Here is a 19,537-nt window from a genome sequence, read left to right on the forward strand (position 1 = left end):
CATATCAGTTTCCCATAGATGTTCTACGGGTCTTAAACTCTATCAAAATGAAAGCAGTAATTGTAATTTTGGCTCTTGTCGGATTTGCCCAGGCAACTAACTTTAAAGATGTCCTTAAAGCAGAGTTTAAGTCCTTTAAGGTTAAGCATGGTAAAATCTACAAGGATATATACGAGGAGTTGCAGCGCATGCAGATCTTCAAGGACAACATGGTGCTGATCGAAAGGCACAACAAACGCTTTGCCGCCGGAGAGGAGACCTACGAAATGGGCGTTAATCATTTCACAGACATGTCGGCATCGGAATTCAAAAGACTTATGCTAACAAATATGACAACCGATTACTTAAAGGAAGACATCGACAATATTTATAATGTCTCGGCAAGGGCTGGCATTCCAAGTGGTGTTGATTGGCGTTATTCAGGCGCTGTTCCCCCAGTTAAGGATCAGGGATCCTGCGGTTCTTGTTGGGCTTTCTCTGCCATCGGTGCACTGGAAAGTCACCATTTTCTTAAGAAAGGGCAGAGGGTATCCCTGTCTGAACAAAATTTGGTGGACTGCACCAGACAATCACCATATTACAACTCCGGCTGCGTAAGTGGCTGGACGGATAAAGCCTATGAATATATAAGAGATAATGGTGGTATAAATACTGCAAGTTACTATCCCTATCAAGACAAAGAAAATAGTTGCCGCTACAATAGGAACTACATTGGCTCGAAAATCTCCGGCTATGTAACAATTCCTAGGGGAAATGAATACGCATTGGCATCGGCCGTGGCCAATGAAGGTCCAGTCTCGGTGTGTATCGATTCCAGCCACTTTCAGTTTTACAAAGGAGGTGTCTTCAATAACCCGTCGTGCTCTAAAAATACAAACCACTGTGTGGTAGTAGATGGCTACGGAACTGATAAGTTCGGAGGAGACTATTGGCTGGCGAGGAACTCGTGGGGCCCGAATTGGGGTCAGAACGGATATATTCGCATGGCTCGCAATCGGAATAATCAATGTTCAATTGCCAGTTATGCATACTATCCCTTGGTAGTATAATTCTAATAGTTTTGTATTGTTAATTCACCTATCTGCAAATAAATAATCTTGTAAATTGATTAACTTTGCAAGAAACTTATTAACATAGCTGTGACGTTAATGAAAATTTACCGATGTCTGTACTTTAGCTCTTTTGGAACCGGATTAATAAAGAATAGTGGAGTGCTCTTTATAAGCTGCCTTTATTACAATTTAAAAAGATTATTAATAGAAATAACGAATCTAGAAATATACTACATTTGTTCATAGATTTGATTATAATATACTCGAAAGCCAGTTCCAACAAAGTTGGGCGATTTCTTGGAGACGACCTTCAGCCGATTACTGTTCACTGTGAAATCCTCGGGCATCTCATGTCCACAGAAGGTATGGCGAAGACTTTCGCTGTTGTCGGCAAGAAGTTCATAAATCTTCACGTTATCGAGCGCGCAGTTGGAGCTGGGACCCATATCAAAGCCTAACGAGAATGGAATAGGTATAATACGGACCATACAATAAATGACAGCTTACTTCTGAAGTTGAATTTCAGTGTGATGCCCGCTGGAACAGCGATTTGCCAGGTGCATTCCGAATATTCACGACTTTCGTAGGGTGGATTAGCAAAGTAACCCTCCAGACTTGTGAGCTGCCCTCCACAGCCAGTGGGCAGTGTATTGATATTGGAATGATAGTATATTTGTATATATCTCACTCCAGATGCCGCAATGCGTATTTTATTTGAAGTGCTCAAAATGGAAATAGGCGAGCTTTCAAAATTATCTGTTGCATTAAGGAGCGTGCGGTTTGCTCCCAGATCCGTAATCTACAAAATGATGCATTGAATAACATTTAATTGTCCTGTTTTTGAAAAAAAAAACCGTTTTACTCACATTCAAATAAGATGCATTTTCACCTCGCTCAAACTGTACAAACTCCAGTTCCATTGCCACCGCGAAACCGTGTGGCACATGTATCTCATTGATGCAGTTTTTAAGATCGTCATTTTCGATGGCATAATAATAGATGCTACCATCTAGAGCGGTGTGGGTGCGGTTACAATCTAAATAAATTTTAAAAAAATGTTATAATAAGGAAATATTTTTTTTAAATAGCTAATACTTAAAAAAAAGTATAAGTCATTATATTATTAAGATATGTAAACTTACATTTTTGTATTCCAACTGTTATGTCCAATGCATAGGTTGTTTCTCCTCCATTGCTGTGGAATGTTACATCAAAGCCATTGATCACCGTTAGGTCTAAGGAGTTATTGCTGAATTGTCCGCAATATATTTTGGGACCACTCTAAGTGAATATAATATGGAAATAAGAATTCGAAATACTTTCTGGCTGTGTATCTATTACATATTCCCCCTTGATGAGCAGGTAGTCGTTGCATTTTCGAGTCAACTGGGAGACATCCTGAAGTTGCACGGCATGCATATAGATGGTCACCGACTTATCCGAGATGAAGTGCCATTTACAGTGGATATTGCCTTCGTAGTTGCTGGAGGTGTTGTTGGAGCTCAGTCGAAGATTGACGGTCTTAGATGAGATAATAGAAGGGATTGCTAAGAGTCTTTGGGACATGATTTGAGTTACCCACCTGATTTCCACTCAGCGTATACTCTACCTGACCACAGATCGTAGCCTCCATTTGTAGCATCAACTCAAAGCTAATTGACTGCGAAGGTTTCTTTCCGCTGACCTTGATAATCACATCATTTGCTGAGCTTAGGAGCTTTGTGCCGTTGTCCACATTAGCATAGTAGGTGCCTAAACTGGGACTTTCCATATCGAAGCCATCGACCACTTCCAATGAGTTACAGTTTCTGCAATGTGGCCCGTTCAGATGCAGTTGCTTCAGCGAAATAGATAGGCGGTAACCCGGCGGTGCACTGGCTCGGAAGTAACAGTGTAGATCCTCAGTGCTGTTGGTGTCATTCATCTGGAAGTGCCGTACCAGGCTCATCCGGTTGTTGCCCTCACTCAACGCCAGACGCTCATTGCAGTTGGGCGTAAAGCTAACAGAGGCCAGGAAACCACGTCTATTTTCATCTGAATAGCCTGGCAGGTTGGCCACAATAAGCGCCTCATTGCTGTCAATCATGATGAATGGTGTCGATAAGTTGCCTCGGAGTCGGCTAACACGTTGCTCCTCCCTCGGGCTGCTACCACGATAAACGTTCAGTTCGTCCATCTGATATTGAGTATCTAGTTCGAAGTACTTGAAGTGCAGGAATATAGCATGTTGTGGTGGTGCCACCACATGCCATAAACATTCAACACCATGCTTATAGGAGCTACCAGATTCGCTCAGTGGAGGACGTAGAATAAACGGGGCAGTGTGATTACCACCACAACCAATTAACTGATACTGGATCTCGAAGGGTATCGACCGATCAGCGATCTTATGGACCAGATGGACAGCTCCATATCCGCTTGCCTCAAATATGGGACAGAGTCTGTTATTGATCAACTGCTCCTGCTGAGTATCACCTTCGACCCTGCGATAGGCCTCAAAGTATGCAAAGTATTGACAGGTAATCTGGGACCATTTTGTGTTATGTATACCTTTGACCATGACCAGCACCTGATGCTCCGTGTCCGTGGTGAACTCATAGTTGCAGACAGTTTCCCCCCTGAGTCTTCTTGCAATGTCGCGACCGCTGAGTATAGTTTGCAGATCGTGGGTGGCCTGGCGCTTGACATCGCAAGTGGAAAGGACCACAAATGTAAAGCCATCGCCTGTGACGTTGCCATTGGTGCGGAATATAAGGCGCATTCGATTTGAATGAACGTGCAACGGCTGTGGTAAGTCCCTTCCGCAGAAGGTGGCAATCGGTTGCCAGATATCCGACTGATAGGATAACACCTCGAGCCGATCATTGCTACAGTTGGGCGCCATCTCAATGAAGAATCTATTCTGGAACTTCAATCGCAGTGTCCTGAATTGACTTGCTCGGAACTCCCAGGTGAGCTCCATGTTGTTCTTATACCTCTTCGCATCGACGGTCACTGCCGGCTCGGGAGAGTACCCAACCCTTACAATGTCGCCATTGGCGGTATCTGGTTTGGTGGCCAGCAACTGGAATTCACTGCTACCCGAGTGATACTGGGTTGCATGGTAGCGCACGTGGTAAGCTTTATGTTTCAGAGTTGTATTGTTGTTCTGGGTCATTCCACGACAGAACCGTGCCACCTCAGTGTTCACATTGGAAATGACCAGATTTTCATTATCGCAACTATCGCTGAAGCTTGAATTGATCATCAGCTCGTAGCCTTCGCTGTTATCCAACCTCCACATGCAGTCTAATATGCCAAAGTGCTCTGTCAAACGAGGTATCTCAATTGTCATTCCCTCCGTCAGTTTGATGTGTCCACCGCACGCATACCGTTGATAAGTGGCCCGGAAGTGAAGCTGGGCGGACAGTTCGCTCTGGTAGATCACAAGGTGTCCAGATGTAGTAGCCACCGAGAACGTCACATTGCCAGTTGTAAGCAACAGTTGCTCCCCTCCTTGCACATCGTCCTTGAACCGAACATAGCCCCAGATCTGTGTGTAACTTGAATACTGAGTATTAAAGCTAATGGTTACGCCTGGTTCAGCCACAAATTTAATGGTGCAGTAATAGCTGGGCAGATTAATAAGTTCCTGGTTGGACAGCATGCCAGCTGCCTGGCCTCCAATGTCCGGCGGACAAGCTGACGGTTCATTGGAGCTAAACCGTGCTCGGAGCGTTTTCTGTGCCATGCTAGGCGATAGTATGATACGTACACCCATATAGTTATCGCTTGACTCAATTATTCCGCTGCCATTATATAAGTTCAAATTAAAATCGATTATCTTTGCCATGTGGAAAATATCATTGTAGGCGGTAAACTGTTGCCGCGGTGAGATTCCGAATGGGACTCTGTGAGGTAGGTGAACCGTAGAAGGCGCCCGCAAGTCTTCCAGGTTAAGGAACTCGAGACGGACGCGTTGACCCTTGGGCACAAAAATACGCCATACACAATTTCTCATCCCCCTCAGGGGCACAACAGATTTTTGTATATTCAGCTCTCCAGAAGCAGCATTGATACTCCGATCGCAAGAACCCAGCTCCGATTTGTACTCAAGCTTAAATCCTCGATAGCTGTTAACATTTGCGCTCGTTGCAACGAATCGTATGGCAACTTCACTGGTTTGGAGTGAATCCGTATATGGCAGCTGAGTCATGTTACCATATAGAACCAACATGATGCGACGCTGATCCATCAGATCCAAAAACTCAATGCGATCTAGATCATCCGCTTTAGCATTCGCATTATAGGGCAAATGAAGATCGGTTATGTTTACTACATAGTGTGAGGAATGTAACGTTTTTATGGTGTACTCGCAAGCAGCTGGCTTGGGATAGGCCGGATAGTGCTCGGAGGTGATGAAGCCGCCGCTGCTTGGTTGCTGTCCGCCACACTGGCTAAGCGATACATTCAGCGTGAATCCCGAATGCGGCTCATTAAGTTCCGTTTGGTAGTGCACGAGCAGAAAGTTTGCCGAGGTGCGTTGGGTATCCGGCCTGCGACATGATTGTAACAGACGTCGAGACAGCATTGTGGAGCCATCGTACAGCTCAACGAACTCCTTATCACAATCGCGAGTGCTCAGGTCAAATGCATCTACAAAGTTGGCAGCAATGGATTCTCCCAAGGGCGCTACTACCAGCCAGGTGCAGTCAGTGTGTGCATGGGGGGAATCGGGATAGCCGGGTGTGCTAAAGACATAGCTGGGCGCTAGATGGGTGAGGCGTATCTCGGTATTGCAATCCCTAAACTCGCGGTACGTCAGTGTCCAATTGTTTTGGGGAGGATTAGCTTTCGCAAAGAGAGCCGGCATGAAGTATCTAATGGTAGCATGAGGTCCACTTGTCCGATATGAACCTGTATTTAAATTCAACTGATTACAGAATTTGCCGTGAGGCAACATCGGTGCTCCGATGTCTACACCATCGTAGATGATACCGAAATGTGTACAATTTTTATTGATGGGCTGTCCATTGTATTCAATACTAATATCGATGACTCTATTGGGTCTCACATCAATGTGCCACTCGCAGAAGCTGCTTTCTCCCACTGTCGTGGATGGCAGCACACTAGAGCTTATGATGGTGCCCACAGAATCCGTCATATTGGAGCCACACTTTGTGTTAACGATTGCTCGAAAGCCAGTCCCATTCATCGATATGTCAGTATAAAACTTCAGCTTGAGATTCGGGGTGCCATGCACACGTTGCAAGGGATTGTCCAATGGATCGGCGCTCTTATTGCAGACTCGCAACTGCTCTTGCCAGCTAGCCAGATTGCTAGAGCTCTGTATGCTTAGATAGTCAAATGAACACTGTTCCGAATCCTCTAGCTGAGCTTCATACAGATCCACAAAGACGTGATGTGCTACATCCGAAGGCTTAAATGTCCACTCGCAGTTCAGTCGTGACCTATAGCCATGCGGGTAACCTGGAGATGTAACCTCAATTGCTGTGTCCTTGTCCACGATATGAATCTTATTACACTCTTCAGTTAGCGTCACATTTTTAGTCAGCTTATCAGACTTCATTATTTTCCACTCAAGCCGAAATGAAACGAAATCGGTATTTACAGTTTTCAAATAAAGCACGTTACTGCTTGAGATGAACTGCCAGGGCGAGTTCTCAATGTCGATGCTTAAGCCGGTATCATCAAAGCCATCAAACAGCTGAAATAATTAAAGGAATATCAAGTAACAAACAGTCGAATCGAGAGTACCCAAAATCCCTATCAAATTTTAATATCACAACAAAACTAACCGTTTCATTTTTAGTACCGGAAACGGACTTTCCTTTTGTTTCATTAAAGTTCTAAATTGTTGATCTAAAGCAGTGGTCAGCAGCAAAACATTCATATAATTGATTACGCTAGTGTGCGAATTAACAGAGCGTTAACAGACATCAAGCATCTGACGTTTGCTGCTGATTCATTTTGCTTCGTCTCTACAGCCGCATTACAGCGTAACAGCCCTATAACAGCGCCACGACAGCGAGTTAACAGCAAAATGTCGTAACAGCGACGATACACGAAAGCTTACGCTGTACGTGTGCAAGCAGCGCTGCGGCAGAATAAATGATCTAAAGCTTCACCTTTGGATCAACTTTTTATGTCAAAATAAGTACACGCTTTACCAGTTTTAAATGCCTACGACTAAATGTCGTGAGTACAACCCTCTTTCGCTGCTTACCTGTAAGCCTGAGAGGTACTCCTTAAAGTCCAGAACAACAACTGAGTCACTTGGGGGATAGATTCTCCAGCTGTAGGGCTGCTCATCACCACGAACCGTCAGCGTGGGTGGCGATTCGATAGTACCACTTGTGCGGTTTATCAGTTCGACATCGTGAACTGTGGCAACTCAAGGATTAGTAACAGAATACATTGTCTTTGTTAGTTGACTCACCATAGTTCCAGCGCAACTTGAAGCCATTACCGCTACTGCCCGGCAGAGTGCGAAATTTAAGCCAGATGTTGGTAGTGGAAACAATTGGCTCAGCGGGCAGGATATTGTCGCAGTAGAGGCCCAACAAGGGGCCCAGACGGTCGGCCCGCACCTCCAGGAAGTCCACATTGCAGTGTTCCGACTTGGCAATGTCCATTGCCTCAAAGTTTAGCTCGATAGCATTGCCGGCACGAGGTGTGATTAACCAATCGCATTCCACATTCGAGGGATAGGATTCCGGATAGTTCGGAGAGCTGAGTGTGCCACGTGCAGAGGTAATATTTCCACCACAGGAATTATCGATGGTAGTGTACTGCGCTGAAAGCACAATTCCCACTGCCTCAATGCGTGCCTTGTTGCTGGGGATCATCAAATTGGCCGGATGCTCTCGGCACAGATTGTAATAGGTCACTGCACTGTCTTCATTTAACACACGCAATCCTGCCGTACAGTTGCCAGCAGGAGCTGTACAGGCCGGACATTCCAGTTGATTTATATTAAGACTGATCTTGCTGCCCTCCGCTCCTTGGATGATCCAATAACAATTTGAATCCAGTCGCGAGTTAAGATAACCTTCATCCGCTATCCGCAATCCTCCGCAAATCCGTTTATAACGCATGGCAAACTTACCCCAGGATCCCGCCTTCACCTTAAAACGCAACTGGAGTTTCTTTGTTAAGAAAACTAAATCGTAGGGATCTGCTCCGCATTCATATTGAGCCTGCCTTTTGACATTTTCGGTGCCGAAGTCAAAGATCTTAAGTTCAGACTCGTCGCATTTGCCGGTCAAGTTGAACGTCTGGTACTCCAGCTTGATGCCATATGAGTCCAATACCTGAATTAGCGGTTCAAATGAGATAGACCTTAATAGACCAAGTGTTGTGGCTTCGACTCACCTCTATGGTCCACACGCACTCCACATCCTTATAGTAGACATCCAGGCCTGGCTGATAGTAGCTGGGAGATGCTATAATCCCGTTACTAGCACTTAAATACCCTCCACATTCAGCTGCAATTGAATCATAGGTGACGTTCAAGTATTTGCGGGCACGTTGGGAGCTACTTCGAAAACGGACATTAATTTCGTTAGTTGGCGATATAAGGGTTTGGATGGAGGACTCCACTTGGCAGCTACGCAGCAAAGCCTCAGATGAATTGGATCCAGCCCAAACGGTAAGCGAATCCTGGCTGCAATCGCGTTGTGTCGTCTCGATGTGTAGATCCTTGAACACCAGACGGATTCTTTTACCCTCGGGCACAACAATCCGCCAATGGCAGTCCAGATCCACACTGTATGGAGCATTGGGTGTCTCAAATTGACCTTCTTCATTTAGAAACTCTTCACCGCATCCCAGGCGTTTGTATTCCGCATGGAATCCTTGAGCTACTATGGTGTAGTCACTGTTAAATTTCACCACCAGACGATTTCCCACACTGCTGATGATCTCATCCTTGAGGTCGCACAGACGTTGCTCGCTGATTAACTGATTATCCCGGTAGTCTCGCAGCAGGACATAGTCGTAGTCACACCTGGCATCATTATTCTCCATGGTCATGTGTGAGAAGGCCAATTGAATGCGATTGCTTCCCTGACCACCTCGAATATCCCACGTGCATCTGATGTCGGGCGGATAGTTTTCCGGAAAGTTGGGAGTTTCGATAGTGCCATGCAACTGCTCCAACCGCACCCAACAGTTTGTCGAGTAGTCGAGCACAAAGCCAATCCCATCGGGTGAATTTGTGCCGACATCATAGCGGACCAGCACTTGATTCCCACTGGACGAAAGCGTTAACATCTTTTCCAGCGGTTCTTCACCGCTGCTGCAGTTCAGCGACAGCTTCGGACTACGTGTTGTGGGTCCATCGTGGATGCTTAGCAGCCCATTGCACAGATTGTCCCGACTCTGCAGCTGCATCTGAACCGTCGAACCCAACGACACGCTGATCTGCCAGTCACAGGACAACGCACCACGATTACCTGCCATGCTGTGAGGAGAGTGAATGGCACCCACTGGCGATGTCAACTTGCCACCGCATCCACTGGCCGCCATCTGCCAGTTGAGATAGAATCCTTGCTCCTCTATCACATGATCCGAATGGAAGTGCACATAGAGCGCATTGCCGAAGGATGGTATTCGCGGTGGTATACTATAGCCACAGTACCGTCCAATTAGAGGTGCACCTATATGGTCTCCATTTCTATTTGTTTAACAGAAGAGAGAACAAAAAGGAGATAAGAGTTAGTTACAAATTATATATACTATATATATATATTTATATTTTTTTTTTTAATATGTCCGAATTTAAGCAATACGCTCACATTGTACATGAACATAGAGTAATAAAAAACACAGACCCACAATCAAAACATGGGCGAGTTACAAATATAGAAATAAGAAATAGCAACTACAAAGAGTGCAGGGGATCCAAGGATTAATGCTTAAATTATATCCAATGTTGATAAAACTGCAAATTATTTTGATAATTATCAATTATAATTGATTCATTTTACGTTTCCAAACCAGGCTCGTTATATAGGAAATTTAAGATTCTATAGGCTATTGTCGTAAATGGAATACATGGAAGATGAGTTTTTGTTGGGGTACCTTATTTCCAGATAGTCATCGTGGCACTCCTCCGATGTGGTTTCAACTGTGAACTTGTGAACGATTAGCTCGATGCGCTCTCCCAACGGAACCGTAATGATCCAAGTGCAATTCTCCCTTGAACCATAGTTCTCGGGCCAATTGGGACTTTTGATGGTTCCGTAACGAGATGTAAAATTGCCACCGCATACTATAAATGTATAAAGGATAGAATCTTATTACAGGATATGTTAGAAATTATTAAGGTTATGTTACCTTCATTGGCTGGCTCATATCGAATATCTATAACATACATTGAACTTGTGGGCACATTTATGGTTAAGAGACTCGAATCCGTATATTCATTCATTTTGAAATTACGGATGTCATTGCTCAATTGGACTCGCCTAAGAAGTTTAGCCTCCCCAGCGGTGATGTTATCATAGATATATATTTCTGCAGCTAATCTGGTGAAACTCCTCATTGAGACTACCAAATGCTTTCTTCCTGGCACCTCAATGATCCACTGACAAGGGTAATTAAGAAACCGATGTACGGTCGTGTTTGGAGAAGTCAATACACCTCCGCAACCACTTCGGATGAATTCGTACTCCAAACGGAGACCACGTGCTCGATGGGGATTGTTGGTGCCATGAAAGACCAGGCGTAACTTGTTGTTTGTCGAGACCTGCAGAAGATTTGTCAAATTTCTTGCAAACCGTTGCCATTTGTTCTCGTTCCCAAAGAGATATACCTACAAAGAAGCTAATATGAAAGAGATGCAATTGCTGGAAGATTCACCTACGTCTAAATAGTTAAGTTGAGATCCAACATTGATGGTTGAGTCATCATCATCCGGTTGAACAAGTGAAGGCTCCGTTCCGCTAAGCGAAAGGTCAGTTATATTAATCTTCACTTTTGTGTTCAATGGTCCGATTATATTGAAGGTGCAGTCCATGTTCTCGTAGTAACCATTCGGATAGTTTGGAGTTGTGATAATGCCGCCTTGATCACCGCTGAAATTGGCGTTGCAAACTAAAGAAACAAGCAAGGAAATTGATTAGAATCATTAAACTATCTGGACTTAAATTAATTTTAAACCAGTCATAGAGATACGCTAATCATTAATTCTGCATTTTTCTTGTTGATGTTGTTATTATTCCCAAGATCGGAGGTTCTTTGCATAAAAAAAAATTTCACACAAAATTATTCCACCTGTTTTTGATGTAAGTAAAGTTGAGTTTCCGATTTCCAATTACATATGTCCACCTCGACTGTTGAAAATCTTTCCCTAACGGTAATAAAATACATTTTCTGAATTCAACTACTCACCTCGACTATAACGTAGCTCAAAGTTTGTAGGAAGATCAAAGCCGTGTAATGCATAATCATAGCGCATGAGGACGACATTGCCGCTGGACATGAAAGGCTGAAGTTCGCTATCTTCCGGTTGTCCACAGAAACGTCGCAGCTGAGGTTGATCCTCACTGCCTCCATCAAAGACCTGCAGTTGCTGTAGCCTGCAATTTCCGGTGAATAAGAGTCGGAGTTTTTGGAAATTCAGCTCTATTTTTGTGCCATTTGGCTGTTGTATGAGATATAAACAGACATGGTCATTTGTGTGGCCACGGATGAGTCCTCGGGGTTCAGTGAAAATGCCACCACAGCTGGGATGACCCGCTATGACCTCGTAATGCAGCTGGAACGAGCTGTCCATGCGGAAGAGATCCGTGTGGAAGTGTATATTCAATTTATGTGATGAGCTGTACACTGGCTCCGGCTGTGCCGACTGGCAGGCCAAGTACAGCTGTCGATCCGAATCTAGTACCTTCAGATAATCACCATTGCTGCAGTTCACCGGTGGGGTCGTAGGACTGTTAGCCAGGCCAAGGGTAATCTCGTAGAAGTGCAAAAGCAGACGGGTGCCAAACGGAGCCTCCAAATGCCAACGACAATCGATGCCGGGTCGCGTCTTTCCAGGATAGCTGGGTGAACGTAGAACTCCGCTTTGACCCAATTTCAGGTTCAGTTCTCCGCCGCACACCATTGGCATCGAGGTCCAAGTGAGATTAAAGCCTCGACCCTGCGTAGCATTGTTCGAAAGGAACCAAAGGAACATCTGCTCCTGGGTGGTCAGCACGGTGCCATTGCCCAGCGGCAGCTTGTTGCCACAGAAGCGCCCAATGAGTCGGGCGGTAAGGGAGCTACCATCATGTATCTGAAGGAAGTCCGCAGTGCACTCGTTGCTGGACTCCAGATCGAAAAGGCCAAAGGTCACGTTCAAGATCATGCCCGGCCGTGTGGCGATGATGAAGGGACAACGCTCACTCGGCTGATACTCCGTTGGAGTGATATCCTGGCTGGACGGGAACTGCATGCTGCCCGTCTCGTTGCGAAGGATCAGCCCACAGAAGCTGCGCAGATTGGAGCAAGTGCTGCCCGAGTAGCCGGCGGCACAGACGCACATGAACTTATTACCGGGTAGCAGGCGACAGGTGCCACCATTCTGGCAAGGATTCGGATGACAGGCGTCCGTCTCACCGCACAGTGCACCCATATAACCAGGCTGACAGATGCAACTGGTGCCACGACCGCTGAGCACACAGGTTCCATTGTTCAAACAAGGATGATTATCGCAGGGTTTCCGGTTGGCATCCTCGGTGCAACCATCGCTGCCATAGCCATGTCCAAAGTATCCAGCCGGACAGCTGCAGACGATCGTGTCAGAGATGTACTCACAGTTGGCACTGGGATGACAAATCTTTTCACCATTACACGAATTCGACTTGGCCTCCTCGCAGGTGTGTCCATCTCCTGTCCAGCCAACCGGGCAGCGTCCACAGCGATAGGATCCCTCCGTGTTGATGCAGTTCACCGTCGGTCGTTGACTGCAGCCTCCGTTGTTTCCATCGGCGCATTCATCAAGGTCGCGACAGAACTTCCCATCACCTGGCAAGAGAAAGGGGAACGCTTCAAGTAAGCATATGCTCAACTGTGAAATACCCAGTATTTGCCATTTTGAAACTTTTAAAATTATCATTCAGAAGTAGGATTGATTAAATAATTTGATATGGATGGATCAATAATAGGGTCGGAGTTACCACAATTACTCCCATTATCCCTTTGAGTACCGGATATATAAAAAAAATAAGGGTCTTTTCCAACCTGTATAGCCCGGCGGACAGGCGCCACAACGGAAGCTGCCTGGCAGATTGATGCACTCATTGTGACAGGGATTTATATCTGGAGCACATTCGTCGACGTCACGGGTGCAGGGACTGGGACTTGCCATGCTCACATTGGTATCCGCCCACGTCCAGCCCTGATCACAGATGCACACAAAGCCTGCGTCATTGCTGGAGGTCAGACAGGTGCCGTGGCTGCCGCACAACTCCGCAGACTGATTGGCCAGGCAGGCGTTCTGATGCAGTCGACAGTGGGTGCCCGAGTAGCCCTTGCGACAGACACAGCTGAAGGATTGGATTCAAAATTGAGCCAGAGATTGAGGATTGAGTGTGTTCCATCTCGAACTCACCGATAGCTGCCGGGTGTGTTAATGCACTGAGCATCGTTCATGCAGACAGCCAAGTCGGTGCTGGCCAAGTCGAAGCATTCGTTCACATCGTCCTCGCAAGTAACGCCCTGAAAGAAGGATAAAGAAGGATTGCATAGAAAATAAATTTAATGCAGGAAAAAATCAATTCAAAACGGTGTCAAAAGCTCGGTAATCTCGGAATCATAACTTTGTCAAATCTTAACTGATTAAATCGAGGAATGTCATTTTTATCACTACTTGGCCTCTATTTTAAATCTGCATTAAAATTAAATTTAAAATTTAAATTTTTCCATCACTGTTCAATTTTTCACGTTTTCCCCTTGACACCTATTCAATATCCTTAAACTGTCATAACTTTGGAAAAACTTTTCCGATTTCCTTGCGGAATGTCAATTTTATCAATATTTGTCCTCTATTTTGATTCTGCATCAATATTGAAAAATTCAATTTTTTCGCATCACTGTCCATTTTCGTTATACTGAGTACCCACTGATAAAATGATAAATTTAAGATCAGAATACTAGATAATGAAAATAATGAAAAAATTAAATAATTAATTACAATATATATGATTCATATGAAATTACTATAATTCACAATTTGACAATCTAAAAGAAACCGGATCCATAGCTTAAATCTGATCTATACAGTCTTTAATGTCAGAGAATGATCTAGCACCTTTACTATATGCATTTTAAAAGTATTGTCAACTCGGTTTTTGGACTGAGATAAGAACTGTGATAAAGCTATGATATACGCCCCATATTTTCAGTGTTCTCTCTTGGAGCGGGAGACGCCCCCTAGCGAGGGACTGAGTACTCACTTGCCAGCCAGCGGGACAGTTACATTGGAAGGCTTTATAGGCGTCGAGGCAGGTGCCGCCATTCTTGCAGGGATTGGAGGTGCACTCGTCCTTGCGCAGGTTGGCTTCCAGGGTTTCCAGAGTATTTCCAACAATCTGCACACGCTGTAAAGTGCGGCGGAGCAACCGCTGAGTTAATCTACCTCGACGAGTGCCATTGTGCATATTGATTAGCCCACGGGACAGACGAGAAAGATCACGTTGGACCCCGCGAAACTGTTCCTTGAGTGCGTCCAGGGACAGAGGCTCCCTCTCAATATCTGTTGACTGGGCTGCTGCCGCTACTGCACGTTGACGTCGCTGCAGTAAGGGTACGATATCCATGCCGTTTAGGAGCAATGTGGCCGCATCACCCATAAGGCGGAATGTTATATTCTGATCCTTTGCTGCCTCAAAGCACAGGGTTCCATCATCTCCTCCATGTAATAAAGCTTGAGCAGAAGGATTACTTGCCGTGGCTTCCGGCAATTGCAGCAAAAATAAAAGGCCACAATAGATTGTAGTTTTAATCCAATAAATATTTTTACACATTATTCACAAGTTTTCATTTTCAATACTCAAATAAGGATAAGTTCTATAATTAACTAATTGAAAGTGCCACTTTTCGAGTTATGCTTAGCCGTATTGTCGCGCGGAGACTGAAGTCTCCGGAGTTGCTTGTTTCTATTTATATGCGGCGTGAAAGGGGCGTAAACGCTGAGGCTACCACTATATTATTATCAGTTACTCTTATATCTCGCATGGATCTCAAAATATATGTAAGTATTTTGTGCGGATACAGCTTAAAAATAACAATATTTAAACATACATATTTATGGTAGCTTCTCACTACATTTTCGTTGTTTAAAAATATTTTTGTAAGATATCAAATAGGTATAAGTATTTCTTTTCAGTAATATTTTCCGGACTATTAAAGTTGTTTCTTTAAATATTTATAGATTACATATTTATAGGTGACTTATTTTAAAAATATTCTTTTAAGCAATACTATCTATTTATTTCACAATCAAATTATTTAATTTTTTCACAAATGAAAAAAAAAATCTAAATTTGCTTTGCTATAATTGTTGTTATTTTTATTTGAAATATTATTGAGCTCATGATATTGTTAATAAGCACATAAACACAAAGTAGACCCAACAAAACTCTATTTGTCTTTGTTTGTTAATAAATTCTTGAGACAAATGTAAGGTTCTATGGTGTAATGGTTAGCACTCTGGACTTTGAATCCAGCGATCCGAGTTCAAATCTCGGTAGAACCTGTAGCAATGCTTTTTTTTTTAATTTTTATTTTTAAAATTTTATATTTTATCTTATCTTTAATTATCTTGATTTTATTTCAATCAAATAATTTATTAATAATTTATTTGATCTTTCTAGTAAATACAACTTTTTTAATGTTTTGTTATTTATGGCTGATCGTGTGTGTTTAACGAGAGCGAATGCTGTATTCGTATGTGGGATAAAGGTGAAAGCGAGATAGCTAGATGCCAATCATCCTAGAATTTAAAAGGAACTGCTAGAGCTGCCAACCTGCCACAATATGTAGGTAATTTTTAAATAAATTCCCCATAGAAAACCAATTCCCAATTGCTGATAAAAACAAATCAACCCAAAGCCAAGGGCGTCACAGTCATTTGAACTCTGGGGAATTTGCGCTGTGTTCCGTTTTTGACCTACATCAACAATCGGTTATCGGCTAGTAAAATAATTTAAAAATATCTTTCGCAGCTCATACATAACATACATAGATTTTAAAAATTCTATTTATTATTGAAAATAAAACAAATGAATTATTAAATTAATTTGTAGTTCTTATTACCATTTGTAAATTAACTTTAATTAGTATTATTTACATACTTAAAAAATTAGTTTTAATGTTTGCTCTTCTTTTTCTTTGCTTTTTGCTTGGATTTCTCGCTTTTCTTGGCCTTTTTCTTAGACTTCAGTTTTGATTTCTTGGACTTTTTGGCGCTGCTTTTCTTGTGTGACTTCTTGGATTTGGCACGCTTCGCCCTTGAGCTGCTGCAGTCGGAGCTATCGGAGCTGTCCTCGTCGCTATCGATGCTATCGTCGCTATCGCTGCTGCTTAGCTTACGTTCCACCCATTTTTCCGGTTTGCGTTTGGTTGTCGCATGTTGCTGCCACAACTGTTGCAACTTGGCATCGATGCTGGACTCGGCCTGCTTGGTGTCATCTGGAGGCGTCTGTTTTACCTGGCTGGCTGGCAACTTGGGTCCATAGAGCTCTTCGGCGGGAACCTGGGACATTGCCAATTCCTTGTCGTTCTTCAGCCGCTCCTCGCGTGATTTGTACGCAATCTTCAATTTGTTGCCTTCAATGGGTGTAAATTTAGCAGGAGCTGAAGCGGATGCTGGCTGAGGCACTTGCTCCTCGGCTGGTTTAAAGAGCGCTGCAAAAATACCACGCGGCGGGGAATTATTGCGCAGGACATTGGCTGCTGCAGCGGATGTGGAGCTGCTCGGCAGGCCCAGAGCAGCCTGCATGGCAGCCAGTTTGTCAGCTGCCGTCTGCTGCTCCTGCTCCTCATCTAAGGCAGCTGCTGTATTCGTCTCCTCGTCGCTATCTTCGAATATACTCTTGAAGAGATCAGTCTTTTCCGAAATGGGCTTATCCCGTGCCGCATCCACAGCTTGTTCCAGTGGCGTTCTTGGAACAAAGCTAGGTTTGGATGTGGATGCCGATGTTGCTGGCTGGTCAGAAGGCGTTGGTTTCGCTTCCTCCTGTGTCACAACAAGCTCAGCAGGCGGCAATGTCACCAATTCCTTCTGCTGCTGCTTGGATACCTCGCTGTGCTTGGGTATAATGCTGGGAGTTTGGAAATTTGCCTTGGTATTGATTGAAGTTTCCAGGTAATCGAAGATGGACATTTTAGGTTTGGCTTTTAGCTCCTTCTCGAGATCAGGCAGAGCACCACAAAAGGGTTCGGCTATATTGTAGCGCTTGCACAGCAAGGCATTGGGTTTCCACATACTCTTTGTCCGCTCCATTACAATTTTCTTGTGCTCCGCTGGCTTAATTTGCTCCTGCACTTCTTGCGCCTGCACCGTGGCTTCCGAGACGAATCTATCGAGCATGAGACCAGCTAAAGGTCGATAGATTTTCGCTGCTTGTATAAATTCCTTCTTTTCCATTTCACGATCCCATAACGAAAGCGTAACCGGTTGCAAATCCGCCAGAAATTGCGTAATCTCCGTATCATCTTTTAAATTGGCGGCCAGAAACTGCTCATATCGCTTTTGCTTGGCATCATCCGCAAGGAATGGCTTGAAACCGCTGGCAGGTGTACTGGAAGCTGTCACAAAAGGAAACAATTAGTTAAATTGATTTATTTTTTGATTGTAGGTAGTACATACCGAGGTTTTTGGTCTTGGCTGCGGCCTGTTCCAGAATTGCTGCATTAGATTTCTGCAGTTCCTTGCTGATCTCCACTCTCTCCGCCGGCTGCTCCTCGCCAGTTGGGGTAATAAGTCCACCCTTGGTAAAGTTGTCACTTTTGGCGCTGATTAGTTCTAGCAAAGACTTGCCCCGTTCCTGCGGATTGCTGACGCTGGTGGCCGTCTTGAAAGGATTCTTTTTGGTCTGTGTTTCGCCCAGCAGCTGAGCTCGCTGATCTGGGTTAAGATCGTGCCTGCCGAGACCCGCCTTTCTATGCTCCCCCTCCTCGGCCAGTTTGCGTGCCCGTTGCTCATCCATTGGAGCAAATCGACTCCTACGCTGAAGCCAGTTACGTGGCTGAAAGTCGCGTGGTAAATCGATGGAATAGGGTTGAGTGTGCGTTGATCCGCTCTTATCCTCGCTAAAGCCATCAATGACATTTCGCTGCTGGACATGCTGTATCTTCTTCTGCTTCGGCTGCTTGTCGGCCAATGAGAAATCGTAGCGTGTCATGTCATCCCTGGCATAGATGTCGTCGTCCTCCTCCTCAAAAGCGCCAACACCAAAGGCCTGGCCACGTATGGACAACTGTTTATTCTTGGCCGCCGTTTCCATTTGGCCAAATAGGTTTATGTGCTGCATGGGCGCCGCAGGTGTACTTCCCTTGGACAGTACGGGATCCCGACTCAATCCCGAGTAGCTCATGCCAAAACGATTGTCCTTGGGCGTATAAAAAATGGGCTCATAGTCATCGGGTGCAAATGTAATATCCTCATCGTCGTCCTCGTCCTGCTCCTCATCCTCGTCATCGTCACTTGCCTTGCTGTTGCTAGGCAATCCCTCAGTGCCATAGTGCTCCAATAGATATTGTTCTCTTTTGTTGCGTGCAGTTGTCTGTCGCTTCTCCTTGCGGGTCTGTCGAGGACCGACCCCCTGGCCAGGCTTCCAGCCCATGCTTTTTAGTATGCGTACTGCGACCTTGTCCCGCACAGGACGCAGCAGTTGCTCCAGCACGGGAACACCGGGTATAGGTCCATCGGTCTGTGGCTGCATCAACTTTCGCTTGCGTTGACCCGTTCGCTGCTCCTTCTCGCTCTCTTTGGCGAACTCATCGCGTGTGCGTATTCCTTGTGGCGCAATGCCAAATTCACCCAAATCCTCTTTGTCCATAAAATCCTCCGGTCGTTGTTGCACTTTGCCGGCCTTCTCGCCACGTGAGCTCTTGAAATTCTGCGGCGTCCAGCCCTCCAGTGAACCAACGGTATTCCAAAATCCAGCGCTAAAGCCGCCGGTGAAGGCACCATGAAACCGACGTTTACCATTTTCATCCTTAACAATTTGATCCTCAATGGCCAGCGGTTTCTTGGCGGGTACTTCATCTAAACGTTTATACATGTATTAAAAATGTGTTTACTTGCATTTACATTAGACTTACCCTTCTCTATCGGATCCAAAGGTGTGCCAAAGCGATGCAGATGCTCCTCTTCATCCATGTTTGCAATATATTATCTATTTTGCGACGGACAATTCGGCAGAATATTTATTAATGCTGCCACTTTGCGCTCAGCTGGCTAACAAACGTAAACAAAGTGGGAGTGTTGCCAG

The 19,537-nt window shown here is 44.8% G+C and overlaps 3 protein-coding genes and 1 non-coding gene across 4 annotated transcripts; 2 read left to right on the forward strand and 2 right to left on the reverse strand.

Annotated features, from left to right (window-relative positions):
• Nucleotides 1-1,128, forward strand: LOC117787497 (cathepsin L1-like). The gene has a single exon (XM_034626041.1). The coding sequence runs from the start codon at nt 48-50 to the stop codon at nt 1,047-1,049; it is 1,002 nt and encodes a 333-aa protein (XP_034481932.1). The 5' UTR covers nt 1-47; the 3' UTR covers nt 1,050-1,128.
• Nucleotides 1,105-15,064, reverse strand: LOC117787115 (cubilin homolog). Its single transcript, XM_034625557.1, has 16 exons — nt 14,495-15,064; nt 13,651-13,757; nt 13,281-13,585; nt 11,448-13,064; nt 10,921-11,150; nt 10,392-10,803; nt 10,137-10,326; nt 8,427-9,729; nt 7,492-8,365; nt 7,279-7,436; nt 2,635-6,759; nt 2,394-2,573; nt 2,195-2,333; nt 1,919-2,088; nt 1,560-1,851; nt 1,105-1,506 (listed from the first exon to the last, which is right to left on the reverse strand). Exons 1-16 carry the CDS (start codon nt 15,062-15,064, stop codon nt 1,283-1,285), a joined length of 10,896 nt encoding a protein of 3,631 aa, XP_034481448.1. The 3' UTR covers nt 1,105-1,282.
• Nucleotides 15,065-15,723: 659 nt separating this feature from the next.
• Nucleotides 15,724-15,795, forward strand: Trnaq-uug. The gene has a single exon. It is a non-coding gene; the product is annotated as a tRNA-Gln (tRNA).
• Nucleotides 15,796-16,407: 612 nt separating this feature from the next.
• On the reverse strand, nt 16,408-19,498 carry LOC117786507 (G patch domain-containing protein 1 homolog). The gene is made up of 3 exons (XM_034624806.1): nt 19,368-19,498; nt 17,911-19,311; nt 16,408-17,849 (listed from the first exon to the last, which is right to left on the reverse strand). The coding sequence occupies exons 1-3, from the start codon at nt 19,423-19,425 to the stop codon at nt 16,408-16,410; spliced, it is 2,901 nt and encodes a 966-aa protein (XP_034480697.1). The 5' UTR covers nt 19,426-19,498.
• Between the last annotated feature and the right edge of the window lie 39 nt (nt 19,499-19,537).

The sequence above is a fragment of the Drosophila innubila genome, assembly GCF_004354385.1.
Source record: "Drosophila innubila isolate TH190305 chromosome 3L unlocalized genomic scaffold, UK_Dinn_1.0 0_D_3L, whole genome shotgun sequence".
NCBI classification, from domain to species: Eukaryota; Metazoa; Arthropoda; class Insecta; order Diptera; family Drosophilidae; genus Drosophila; species Drosophila innubila.